The sequence below is a fragment of the Triticum aestivum genome, chromosome 5D, assembly GCF_018294505.1.
Source record: "Triticum aestivum cultivar Chinese Spring chromosome 5D, IWGSC CS RefSeq v2.1, whole genome shotgun sequence".
Taxonomy (NCBI): domain Eukaryota; kingdom Viridiplantae; phylum Streptophyta; class Magnoliopsida; order Poales; family Poaceae; genus Triticum; species Triticum aestivum.
In genome coordinates this window covers 528,463,615-528,478,122 of record NC_057808.1, presented here as the reverse complement: position 1 = coordinate 528,478,122, position 14,508 = coordinate 528,463,615, and the positions used below count along the sequence as shown (strand labels likewise).

General features: G+C 46.2%; 1 protein-coding gene across 1 annotated transcript; it reads left to right on the top strand.

Moving 5' to 3' along the window:
* The first annotated feature begins 12,819 nt into the window (after positions 1 to 12,819).
* Positions 12,820 to 13,530, top strand: LOC123125991 (zinc finger protein ZAT8). Its single transcript, XM_044546419.1, has one exon. The coding sequence runs from the start codon at positions 12,954 to 12,956 to the stop codon at positions 13,353 to 13,355; it is 402 nt and encodes a 133-aa protein (XP_044402354.1). The 5' UTR covers positions 12,820 to 12,953; the 3' UTR covers positions 13,356 to 13,530.
* The last annotated feature ends 978 nt before the right edge of the window (positions 13,531 to 14,508 follow it).

Sequence of the window (14,508 nt, the reverse complement as noted above, 5' to 3'; positions counted from 1 at the left end):
TAAGAGTAGTTTCAACCAAAATGATGTGTGTGAGTCATGGCAAAACACTTGAGAAGACTAATGTACGAATGAGCATTAAGCATCAACATAGTCTTGGATAGTGGAGATACAAGGTGCATGACATGTCCTCCCCACACACACCAAGCAAAAGGTTTCACAAGCACACGAAAAATGCAAAATGAATAACCAACACTCTTGACAACCCATGGTGAAGATAGAAGATGAAAGCCTCATCAAGACGAGGGATACCAATTAAGATGGCAAAAACCTCGTAGAGATAAGCATGAGGAAAATAATCTTCACCACACAGGAGTGCATCAAGATGCAACGAGATAAGACATGCACTCAACGCAAAGGCTTTCCCGGAGTCACCAAAGAAATAACAAGAAAGACAAGGTGGACGTGAAAGAAAGGATATCATCTAGAGATGTAATTTCTCTCAAGTGTATAGGGTTCTAGGTAGACGAGATCATGATGATATATATCTACAAAGAAGGATGTACACCCGAAATAGTTACAACACGAAGGAACAAGATATCCAAAAGGAAGTCATAGATATACCAATAAGATATTTGCTTGGAGGCATAGCACATGGCTAGATATGGTCTTATTGTACATAAATGAATTCCTACCACACAACCATCAAAGACATCACAACTAGCAATAAGAGATCATTGTTGGGATGCTTTGAGAAAGGAAACAAGTATCACAAGAGAGAATGGATAACATGCCATGATACAACCTACTCAAGGTGGATGCAAGAAATGTGTGCATGAAGTATATGAAGATACTTGTTACCGAGTTAACATTGGAAGGATGTAGTAGATACCAATTGAAGGTACAAAGTACGCCCTCCGTTCGGAATTACTTGTCTCGGAAATGGATGTATCTAGAACTAAAATACATCTAGATGCATCCATTTTTGCGACAAGTAATTCCGAACGGAGGGAGTAGTTCATTGATCATCCTAGCTTGACTCCAAAAAGCACATCGTGACAACACCTTCCTTGCGAGTGAGCCGAGCATCCAATGCATCTCCAATTGTTCCTAGAACAACAACACAAACAAAATGGTACCCAAACTCATTGGGACCAAAGAGTTAGAAACACCAACAATACATAGGACAAACTCCACATAAATATGTGCATATAGATATGGAAATGAAATTCATGCACATCCCATCCAATTTGAGACTTGGTGGAGTTTCCCCTATATATTGGGTCAAAGAGAGAAAGCATGCCACGGAAACTACATGAAGTTAATATGCATGCTCAAGACTTTCAAGACCCGATACCAAAATACAAGGAAAAGTCGAGTGAAAAGAATACCAAATGGAGAAATCATCACTTGGAAGATATCATTAAAAGATACATCAAGGAATGAGATATCCACTGGAACCCACAAAATGATATCAAACTCCCAAAAAAGAGGATGGTTCCAAACAAACCAAGCTCTCTACAAAGTTTCATGATGGCACAAGTACCAAAAAGAAACGGCTTGCCGTCCACCAACACACACTTAAAATGGATCACAAGTTTAGTGTTTTATAGAAAATAGGATAGCTCCCCCACGAGTTGTGCATTATAAAGAATTTGCATTTGAATACAAAATGCACAAGGTAGGATCACCACGTTCACTATATCAAGGAAAACACTAGACAAGATCAAGAAAACAATAAGATCCTCAAGTGACACGGAAGGCAATGGGAGTTGACACAAACTTGGCAAGAGATAAGGCAAATAAAAAGCAAACGCCAACGTGAAGATGATCAATAATTTCTACCACACATAAGTGAGTACCAATTGTCAAAAGACAAGAATTATTTGGAAATAATTCCCGGTGGTAGATAGCAAGGATATCCGACATCATCTTCACACCAAACACAAGCAAATTGCAACTTGTAGAGCTAACATGCCACGTAGGAACAAGATAATTTACAATATCAATTCTAGGTGACAATATCTCAAATGTACACATTTTCTAGGCTAGTAATATACATAGCATATTACTCCCCCATAATGTGATACCAATTAAAGAAAACTTAACAAGAGGCAAAAAGAGGATCCAACAAGAGATAATTAATGGACTATTTAGAATTTGAATTTCTCATGGGAAGACATAGCACATAGTGACTAGATAAGCTTGCAATATCAATACTAGGTGGTATTCCTCATGTAAACACATTTATGGGTCCGTGAGGTGCACAGAGCACATCACTACCCCAAAATGGAATGTTCCATTAATCTCTCACAAGAGCCAACTAACATACAAACAAGATGCGCAAAGGCTCAACGCACTACACACACGTACATGATATGCAAACCAACACACACATACTTGATTACTCAAGATAAGAAAATTGGAGGCACAACATATACAACCACATGCAAGGAACAAAACCAAAACATGCAAAGGGGAAAGTAACTTTCAATGTAAACAATTTAAGTACAAGTTACCGGAAGAAGGCACATTGGATCTAGAATAGAAACTTGATAACCCAATTGACTTGGCTTGAGACAATAAGAATGATGAAGTCCCCTTAAATCTTCATAATGTAGCCAAGTCTCCAATGCCCTCCAACAACACCTATTGATCAAGTTTGAGCTAGTTGGTCCCGAACCAAGTTGGGTCCTAAGAGGTTAGTCACAATAGGCTTGGCTACCCAAATGGTTCTTTTCTTGACACCACTTTCAGCACCAACAAATTTGGCAAACACATGGCCAACATTATCCTTCCCAAGAGAATAGATATCATCAATAATAATTGGGTTGGATAAGTTACCACTAGTGCATGAAGAGGAGAGGTGACCTTTCTCACGACATAAGTAGCAACGTCTACTCTTCACTTTCTTCTCACTTGATTTCTCAACTTGAGAAGCATTAGCTTGAGGATTCTTGGGAAGAGGACTTTCTTCAACTTGTGGTTGAGCATGAGATCGAACTTGTGGCCGCTTCCCTTGTTGCTTGTCACTAATGGCCTTCTTTTTCAATGGGCAAGATCTAACATGATGCCCTTCTACTTTGCACTTGAAGCAAACAATCTTGGCTGAATTCTTGACTTGTTCTTGGCCCTTCTTTTTGTTCATCTTGGACTTCTTCTTGTTGGAGTTGAATCCAAGTCCACCTTTGTCATTGGCGGATTTTTGCACTCTCAAGATGTTGTTGAGTGTAAATTTCCCTTCATGACTCTTTTCCAAGTCTTTCTTCAAAGAAGTGACTTGGGCCTTGAGCTCTTTGATTTCCTCTACATGGTTAGTCTCAACACAAGCACTAGAGGAAGTATAAGCTTCATCGTTAGAGCAACAAGGCAAGGAAAGCAATTCATCACAAGATGTACCAACGTTATGCACGGATGAATCGCGAGGACTAGCACAAGGCAATATAGCATTTTGACTAAAAGTAGTGCTAGTGTCCACATGAGGCTCACTAGATGTTACCTTAGCAATCATGGCCTCATGAGCTATCTTTAGCACATTATGGGATACTAGAAGATCATCATGAGAGCTTGAGAGCTTTTCATGGCTTTCTTCCAATTTCCCATAATTGCTAGATAGCAACTCAAGTTGAGCCCGTAGCTCAACGTTCTCCTTTAAAATGGATGCTTCACAAGAAATAGAGTTAGTAGCACAAGCATCATCATTAACAACAAGAGGAGAAGGCAACTTGGCAAGCTCTTTTAAATAAGAAGCTTCAAGTTGAGCATGAGACTCGGTGAGTTTGATGAGCTCACCCTTGATGACCCTTGAGCCATTTTCGAGGTGCTCAAAATCCTCAAGGAGTCTAGCATGAGCAACTTCAAGCTTAGTATTTTTAGTTTCAAAAACATTGGCCACCTCAAGAGCTCTATCATGAGATTCCTTCACTCTAGATAACTCTAGAGCAAAAGTCTCCTCAAGAGATTCCTTGGTGGTTTGTTCAAGTTCAAGAGCTTGAGAGAGGTCCGCAATCTCATTAGCGTAATCACGCTCATGACCTTCCATTTTATCAATGGTGACCTCATGCTCCTCAAGACGAGATTCCAACTCATCAATATATTTCTTGCCCTCAATAGCAATAGACATGATTTCCATGAAGTTGGAACGAGCAATTTTATTCTTAAGAAGAGCTTTAAAAATTATTTCCCCCTTAACTTTTAAGGAGGCAACATCATCATTCTCTTCATCATAATCGACATCATCATCACTCTTGCCATCATCAATAATATCACAAGATATATTGGGATTCAAAGTGGGAGATACCTTTGAAGCCTTGGCCATAAGGCAAAAAGCAATAGATGATGATGTGGGATCCCTTGAAGCACCATTCAAGACCACATCTTGTTCCATGGAGTGTTGGGTTTCCTCTACATTGTTAGCACAACAACTCGAGGAAATACATGCATTTTTATCATGCCAACAAGACATAGCAAGCATATCATCATGAGATTTAGTCAAGCAATTTGTACATGATATGCAAGGACTATCAACACAAGCATGTGAAACATTTGAAGTGCTCGAAGTGCTAGAGTCCAAAGATGAAGCATCACAACAAGAAAGTGATGAAGGATTATCAAAACTAAGCCCACTATCATCATTGCAATGAACACCACTACTCACCATGTCATTACCTTGTGGCAAACCACATGTAGGTGAAGTAGAAGAAGTTGAGAACACAACACGGCCGGAGGTGGAGGGAGAACAACCATCCACACAAATCTTGGACATACCATATTTATCTTGAAGCTTTGTCCACAACTCATGAGCATCCCGGAACGACATGAGTTGAAATATAACTACATTGCTCAAAGCATCGAAAAGCACATTAGAAGCTTGAGCATTGAGATAAGAGTTTTTCTCATCCTCTAAAGATAATCTTTGGGGATCATTTGGAGGAGAAAAACCCATATCTACAATTCTCTCTAAATTTGGGTCCATGACCCTAAAGAGGTTAAGCATGTGAATTACCCAAACATCAAAATTTGTGCCATCGAAACTAAGACTGTCAGAGAATCCTAAGCCCCTAGTCGACATCCTTACTCTCTAGGCGGTTAAGCCCTATAAAGAGAGACGAGGCTCTGATACCAATTGAAAGATCGTGGATGTCGCCTAGAGGGGGGGGGGTGAATAGGTGCTTTAAAATAATTACGGTTGAGGCTTGAACAAATGCGGAATAAACCTAGCGGTTAATTTGTCAAGCACAAAACCTACAACAACTAGGCTCACCTATGTGCACCAACAACTTATGCTAAGCAAGAAAAACTACTTAGGTGATAGCAAGATATATGACAAGAAACAATATGGCTATCACAAAGTAAAGTGCATAAGTAAAGGGCTCGGGCAAGAGATAACCGAGGCACGCAGAGACGACGATGTATCCCGAAGTTCATACCCTTGCGGATGCTAATCTCCGTTTGGAGCGGTGTGGAGGCACAATGCTCCCCAAGAGGCCACTAGGGCCACCGTAATCTCCTCACGCCCTCGCACAATGCAAGGTGCCGTGATTCCACTAAGGGACCCTTGAGGGCGGTCACCGAACCCGTACAAATGGAAACCCTTGGGGGCAGTCACCGAACCCGTACACTTTGGCAACCCTTGGGGGCGGTCACCGGAACCCGTCAAATTGCTCGGGGCGATCTCCACTACCTAATTGGAGACCCCGACACTTGCCCGGAGCTTTACACCACAATGATTGAGCTCCGAACACCACCAACCGTCTAGGGCGCCCAAGCACCGAAGAGGAACAAGCTCAAGGGTACCAAGCATCCAAGAGTAATAAGCTTATCAACTTGTAACTTCCACGTATCACCGTGGGGAACTCAAACCGATGCACCAAATGCAATGGCAAAGGCACACGGAGTGCCCAAGTCCTTCTCTCTCAAATCCCACCGAAGAAACTAATGCTAGGGAGGAAAATGAGAGGAAGAACAAGAAGGAGAACACCAAGAACTCCAAGATCTAGATCCAAGGGGTTCCCCTCACATAGAGGAGAAAGTGATTGGTGGAAATGTGGATCTAGATCTCCTCTCTCTTTTCCCTCAAAAACTAGCAAGAATCCATGGAGGGATTGAGAGTTAGCAAGCTCGAAGAAGGTCAACAAAGGGGAAAGAACACAAGCTCTATGGATAAGGTTCATTGGGGAAGAAGACCCCCTTTTATAGGTGGGGGAAAAATCCAACCGTTATGGTCACAGCCCGCACCGAGCGGTACTACCGCTCCAAGGAGCGGTACTACCGCTAGGGCGGTAGTAGCCCTTTGAAACACAACGGCGAGGAGGCAAAAAAGCCAGAAGAACCGTCGGAGCGGTAGTACCGCTTGACCTCACGGTACTACCACTAGGGGTAGCAGTACTACTGCTTGCGAGCAGTACTAAAAAATTACATCCGTGCCTACCACCGCTGGACTTGTGACGAGTTTTTGGTCCCGAGCGGAAGTAGCCATGGAAGTAGCCGCGGTAGTACTGCTCCAAGCGGTAGTACCGCTCCCAAGAGCGGTAGTAAAAAATTACATCCGCTCCCGTCCGCAGTAGTACCGCTGCAGCCTTTTCAGAACACCAAAACTGACATAACTTCTGCAAACGGACTCCGAATTCGACGAAACCAAGTTTGTTGGAAAGCTAGCGACAAGGGCTAACACAATCTTGATAGAAATACCAATAAGAAGCAAATGAGAAAAGGCCCAAAATAAAATGGTGAGAACCCTTCCTCGGATAAGACCGGTAAAACCTCCAACATCGAAAACATCATAGAAGACGCATGCAAACTCCGTTTTTGATGAACTCAAGCTTGTCATCAAGATGACCATAAGCTCTAAGACTCACAAAAAGAACCAAACAAGATCAAGAAACATGATGCAAGGATGCAATGGTTTGAGCTCTCGACGAACGATACGATCAAGCTACTCACTTGAGAGCCCCCCTTGATAGTATGGCTATCGATCCTATAACCTGGTCTCCCAACTACCACCATGAGACCGGTAAAATAGAAAACCTATCAAGGGCAAACCTTTGCCTTGCACATGGTCCACTTGAGCTAGATTATGACGATCTTGACTCCCTCAAGTTGGACCACCTTTCTTGATTGCGTTGGCTCGATGAAGACTAGATGATTACTTTCCCATAGTCCATTATGGGTGAGCCACTCTTCGGCACATCTTCACAAGTCCATTGTCACCACAATGGACGGCAAGCTACAAGCACTTGATCTCTTCGTGATGCTCCACTTGAACTTGCAAACGGCAATCTTGATGACGATCACCAATTGATGTCATCCTCTCCATGGGTTGAGTGATATCTTCCTCTTGATGCAAGCCCCTGAACACGTACCTAGCCCCACATAGAACTCTCACATAGACCATGGGTTAGTACACAAAGCACAATGGACAATGCTTACCATACCATGGGATCACTTGATCCCTCTCGGTACATCTTCTACGCTTTGTGAGTTGATCAACTTGATTCACTCTTGACTTAGTCTTGATCAACCTAGAATCTTTCCAACTCTCTTCATTTGGATGATGTCTTGAAGGTAAACATGAATAATCACACAATCTTCTTCTTCAAGACATGCTTGCAATAAGCTCAACTCTCACATGACCAATCTTTGGATAATTCCTTAATAGCACCTTGGTCAACACAAACTCTAGCTCCTTGAAACCAACACATGTACTCCAAGAAAAGCCTATGGACAAAACCTTCAAATATAACTCAAGGCAACCATTAGTCCATAGAGATTGTCGTCAATTACCAAAACCAAACATGGGGGCACCACATGTTCTTTCAATCTCCCCCATTTTGGTAATTGATGACAATCACTTTCAAGAGAGTTTATATAAGGAATTATGCATCAGCATGCAATGCAACAACCAATGATGCATGAGTAAGAGATGCAAATGCTTAGGAACAAAACCAAAGCAAGAGGAGAGAATTCTCTAAACTTCTCCACAAAACTCCCTGAAACTTCTCCCCATTGGCATCGATTGCCAAAATGGGAGAAAAGCTTAGAAGGCCAATATAAATTGTGTTCCTCCATAATTTGTGTATTTCTCAACAAGAGAGTGGAATGCAATACACAAGTTTGACGGTAAATACTAGGAGGAAAACAAACTATACTTAGGCCCAAGGTTTACAAAAGAAAGATATGCCGCAAAGACATAAGAAAGAGAGAATGGTTGAGCAACATATGAAAGAGGCAACTTAAGAGTAGACCGAAAAGTGTTATGTACTCCACCTGTCGAGAATATTGACGATGTTTCCGATAACCAGGCAATCAGGCCATAAGGCTGTAACTGACAAAGCGCGCTCAAGGAACTTATGTTATATTACTGACAAAGTGTAAGAAGCATCTTCAAAGAAAAGAGTACCTCCACCGATACCTTTCTTCGGTTGCTCATTGTTATTATGAGACTTGTGCAATAGATTTTTTGTACTCATGAGTTCCGTTGTGTGCCGACCATAATTGAAAACAATAAGAGCGCTAGCTTTCGGCTTCACCCAGTCGGAGGTCCGAACTCGGATGACCCGATCGTGACAATCGCAGAGGTGCTCCCTTTACTCCCTAGCCGAACAATCGGGAACGTAGGGGTAAACACAGGAGCAAGGCAACCCAGCTTGCGGAACACTTAAGTCAACATGGTGCATATTGTGGCGTAATACACGAACAAGGAATGAAGCCGTACAAGTATAATCATATGCAAGAGGAAAGGCCTCATGAAGGAAGCCCCCAAGTAAATGGGGTATTTGAATTTGTGTGTCACAAACAAAGTTTTGACAAGGAAGATTTTCACATACAAATTTTTACCAAAAAGGTATAATGCTTGGTCGAACCGAACAAAATTTAAAACTTTGAGCACGAAAGCGACTTAGCTGGTTAATGTGTTCGGCATTGATGACGCGGTCCAAGCTTGATGCGGGACAAGGTCCCAGCCCCCGAGCCGGTCCCAAGGTGGCAGATCGAATAGCTCGGCACTCTGAAGTGGCGACCTAGCATGGCCAATGTGGCAAGGTGGAACCCCCAGTCCGACCGAGGCGACGAAGCAGGCCGGCAGTGCAACGCCGAAGTCCCTGGCGTGGGTTAATGAAGTGATGACGAAGCCCCCCGTCCATCCGAGGTGACGTGGTATGTCCGTATGCCGAGGTGACAACACTGCCCGACCCGGATCATTTACCTGTGCACAAAAAATAGTGCAAACCGGAGATAATAGTAATAATAATAAATTAAAAAGAAAAAATTAGTTGCATAATTAATAATTTATGCAAAGTGAGTAATAGAAGAAGTATGGCCCGTGTTTCGAACACTCGACGAGGTAGAGCTCTCTCAACGATGCCGAAGTCCCCAAGGCAACCGAACACGTCGGTGTGGCAACACGACCAACAAGGTGGTCACGCGAGCCGATTTACGCCGATTTGGACGACGGCGTCGGCTTGCCGAAAAGACCACGTGACGCTAGTCGAAGTCCATTACTTCACAGGTCGGTCCGAGTTCCGGATGCGGCGTTCGCCGGACCATGTACGGAAACTGACCAAACCACCATGTGACCGCCGTTAATGCGGCCACCATTTGATAGACCTGTGTACAGATGATGGACAAAACCAGAGTAATAATTCTTTGGTAAAAATAAACCCGAACAAGCAAAAATTACTAGGATAAATAGCACCTGGTTTATTTGTTGTAGCAATCTGAAGAAAGGTGACTCCCAAAATTGGGACTCGATCCGTACACCCATTGCCTGATGGGCGATAAAGCGACGGCATGGCGATGCTGGCAAAGGTTGGCTTGCCGAGACAAAGCTCTTGGTCCAGCTAACGTGACGAAGCTGGTCGGCTGGTGACGCCGAACTCACCGGAGTATGTTGATGAAGAAATAGCCAAGTCCGGTCTAGCCGAGGTGACGAAGCAGGTCGGTGAGGAGACGTTGCAGCTGCCATGTCAGCCGAGGTGTTGAAGCAGTTCGGCGTGATGGACATCGGCTTGAAGAAGCAACAGTGCGGCCATGCTGACGCAGGTCGTGACTTGTGACGCGGTTAATGTCGGCTTGATGAAGTGACCATGCGGCGATGCTGGTGTGCCCGCTCCGTGTAGTCCTTGGGGCAGCGATGTTGGTGATAATTTATCCTTCGCGATGCCGAACCCTTGTTCGGCTTGCCGAGATGATGATCGAAGTAGTTGAGCTCGGCTCAACAGAGCGGCGACGTGTCTAGCGCAGGTCGGCATCCGTGGAGCAATATTGCCGTACTGGTTTGACACCAGCGTGATGGTGAAGATTACCTCGGAAAAGGCTTAAAATTTTATGGGTACGTGTTTAAAAACAATGCACAATACACTAGAAAAAAATTCCTTCCAAAGGGTTGTCCAAATATTCCGTTCATGAAGAAACATGAACTCGGGCCGGATTCCTATTCGCCCAGAAAACAGATCCGAAAATTGGTCCACTCTTCGGAAGGTTCCCGAAGTTTGAACCGTCGGATCGAGCTGAAATTTGGAGGGGTGGTAGATATGGGAATTCCGAAGCAGATGAACGGTTGGATTTTCCAAAGGACCTCCGAGCTGGGCTCTGGAGACCACGGCCTAAACTCGTCCAGATTCCCATCCAGATTTGACAGGGCTCCGGTATATCGTAGATTGCCAGAGATTCCTCCATCGGAACTCGACGAAATTTGGCATGGTTGTTGTACACTTAATTCCGCACAATTCCACCGAAGGAATCGTCAAAGCGATGCTCGAGGAGGTGGTGGCAGCGGATACAAGTTTGCTATTCGGAAAAAACTGCACGGTCGCCCGAGGGCAATGCTGACGTTGAGCCCCCGAGCTTCATGGATGATTTTTCCATGATCATGATAGAGATCGGAGTTGATGTTGACGAAGGCCCTCGTCCGAACATGATGATCAGAGGTAGGGCACAGTCCTTGGTTAAGCCAAGGTGGCCAGTCGAGCCGGCGACAAAAGATGCCGACATCGACCATAAAGCTCGGCTCCGATGCGTAGATCGCGCCGGAGACGGTCCGAATTCCCATCGCTCTGTGGCGACCGCCAGCAGGCTCTCAATGAAAGCACCAATGTCGGTTCAATATCCGGCATATCTAGTAGTAGCGGTCCTAAGCTAGGCGTCTTGGAGCGATGGTAACATGGACACGGGGTTTTACCCAGCTTCGGGCTCTCTTGATGAGATAATACTCTACATGCTACTTTTGATTGTATTCATATGAGTGTAGTACAGAGTACATGTATCTACCACGAGATTGTAGTAATGAATATGAGATCGTCTATTGACTAGCCTGGCCTCGGTTATATACGCACCATAGGCCTAGGGTTTAGAGGAGTCCTTGTCTTGGGCGCCAAGTCTTGTAGAATCCTCCTTGTATGCGGCATGGGCTGTCCGAACTGGCCCAATAGTGAACCGCCATGGGGGTCCTCGGCCCGATCCAGCTGGTCGGGAGACGATGTGGTGAGTACCCCCTAGTCCAGGACACCATCACGCACCTCGGCAAAAGTTGGCTGGGGCCGCATCATGGGGATGAAGGAGGCCTGCTTGTCGAACTTTTCGCTCAGCCCGATGAGAAGGATGTTGATGAGCTGCCGGTCTTCAACAGGATCACCAAGTTCATGGAGTTCGTCGGCGATGGACCTGAGGCGTTGGCAGTAGACACTGAGAGAGGAGTCGCCTTGCACCGTATTCCTGAGCTCGGTGTGGAGTAGATTGGTGCGAGCATCGACGTTGTCTTGGAACAACTGCTGAAGAGCCGCCGAGAAACCGGCGGCGGTGGCGGCGTCCCGGAAGACGAGATTGAAGATCTCGGTGGAGACGCGCATGTAGATCCATTGGATGATGGCGAGGTCATCCTTGACCCATTGGGGATCATGGGATGGCAGCACGGCGGTGGCGTTGACGTGGGAGCGAAGATTGCAGCGCCCGAGGTGAACTTCGAAGAGGTGGCGCCAATGGTAGTAGTTGTGGGAGTTGAGATCGAGGGTGATGGGTATATAGGGACTAATATCGGAGATTGTATCGGCGAAGGAGATCACGGGGGGCATAGGTGGTGGTGGTAGAGCTAGGGTAGAGGAGGAGGAAGCCGTGGCGGCGGCGCGGGCAAGGGTAGCGGCCCGGCGCTCGACGTAGCCGGGCGGCGGCAGCGGCGGTGGGGTGGGCGGCGGAGCCATACCCTAGTACCAGGAACTCTAAGATACCATGTAAGCTTTGAATAAAACTATTGTTATTAATTTGCTGGCCGCATATAGCGGTATATATAAAAGTTTACAAGCCAAGTAGACCTATTACAATACGATTAGGACTAGGTAACTTGAGAGCCAGGTAATAGTCTAGCAAAAGGGAGTACCAACCATGCCACTATCAGTGGAGAACATCAGCGATCAACCAAGTTAAGTACTCGTCTGGTAAGGTTGGACCCACCGTTTGTTTGTCTAGAGTCTGTTCGCGGAGCGCTTTTTAGTCTTGGGGATCGAGACTTTCTCTCTTGACTCTTGACTCTTGACCCGTGAGCCGGTTGGTGAATACTCCTATATGACACCGTGAGCTGCTAGCTTCTTCCATGCCGTTTCGCGGGCCCTTCCGGCTAACAGCCCTATGGATGGATGAGGCCAGCGCACACGTACGTACACGTCAAACTGCGCGTCCTAAACGGTCCCAACTCCCTACTAGTACTACTAGCAGTACATGGCCAAGCGAAAGGATATGGACAGCCGAGTCGCCGGCCGGTGACGACGTCAACGCCGACGTGGGACACACGCGACCACCTGGCGGCTAGCGACGGAGCTACTCGTCTACTCGTCTGCCTGCCGCTCCAGACTCCATTATATAAACACCAACCATGCTCACACACCCGGCACCAGCGGCATCACAACAGCTTCAGGTTTCTTCTGAGCCCATCCTTTGTGCCTAGCTAGCTCCTTCCGGCTCCCAGTAGGTGACCGTTTCCCACAGATTCCTCGGCTCCACACCACAAGTTCCCTGTTCTTCGACTCGCAATGACGAAGCACCAGAGGGCTGAAGCGGCCGACCAGCATGTCGTGTCCCTCGCCCTCTCGCTCTGCCTCGGCGCTGTCGCTGACCGCAGCAAGAAGATGCGCCGCGCCGGTCGGGATCAGTTCGTGTGCAAGACGTGCGGCCGCTCGTTCGCGTCGTTCCAGGCGCTGGGTGGCCACCGGACTAGCCACCTCCGCGACCGCAACGGGCTCGCGCTCGCCCTCACCACCGGCGATCAGTACTGCTCGGTCAAGCCCAAGAGTGCTACGGATCAGAAGCAGGCGCACCAGTGCCACATCTGCGGCCAAGGGTTCGAGACGGGGCAGGCGCTCGGCGGCCACATGCGCCGGCACCGTGAGGAGGTGGCGCAGGCGTTGCCCGTTCTGCTCGAGCTCTTTGTCTAGACCGATTTCAGTAGCTCTAGACTTCTAGTGCAGAGTTTTCGGCATGCGTATGCGTGCACTCTCGTAGTAGTTAGGTGTTAACCATTGGTTGGTTCATTCCTTTATATGTGTACATATACAAGTGTGACTTCTTCAGAGATTATATAAATGGATTCGTTCGTTTATGTTGTTTCAACTGAACTATTCTTGAACTGATTTTTTTTTTTAACAAAGTACAAACGCAAGCGCTCATATATACATGCAACTCATATGAACGTACACACGCACACCCTACCCCTATGAGCACTTCCGAGAGACTGAGTCGGCATATCATTTTAAAATTTGACGAAGTCACCGTAGGCTCCTCGTAGGTGACGGGAACGTCTCCTCCCACTGAACGCACGTCGTCAGATATCCTGAAAATAAATGCAAGTACCAGGACTTTAAACCTAATTGGCTGGGGATACCACTGTCCTACTAACCATCCAACCACAAGTTAGTTCGCATATTCTCAATTGATTCGATCATAAATTCATAATCCAGCCTGCTCTATGCCCATAATTACCTGTAGTCCCGAAACAGGGTAGTACGAATGAATCGTGTTGGAGTGGGTGTGGGATGATCTATTCATGTGGAGGTTAAACTTCAAGACAACATAAAGGGGACACTTTTTTTATGATAGATTTCTTGTTGTACTTTTGCTGTCTTATACAATGCTTACATGATGTATTTACTTTTTTTATGGCGTCTCAAACGTAGAGGTGGTGTGCTTGCTGAGCGGTCGTGGTCGCCGGCTACTGCGATCTGGCGGTAGCTAGGGCCGATTTAGCCGCTCGAGCGAGGCGGGCTGTGGGCGGCATGGGCCGCGGGCGGCCGACACCGTCGTGGCTGTCGGCTGGTGGAGTTAGCGGCATGGCAGTGGTGTTTCTGCCCTAGCGCTTTTCGTCCGCCAATTCGTCTTTCAGCCATATGTCGACCTCTTCGATCTGGCCGCTCACGAGTTCCGGTCTTCGTGCTGGAGATCTATACAGATTGACGTATGTCGCCCCTGGATATCCAGATCAAAAATGCTCCGTTGGCGCGATCATATTATCAACCATCAGGGCCTTATTAGGGCGATGCACGAAGCTTCGCTTTCTTATCGGTGTCATGCGACATGTCTAAGTCAAGATTC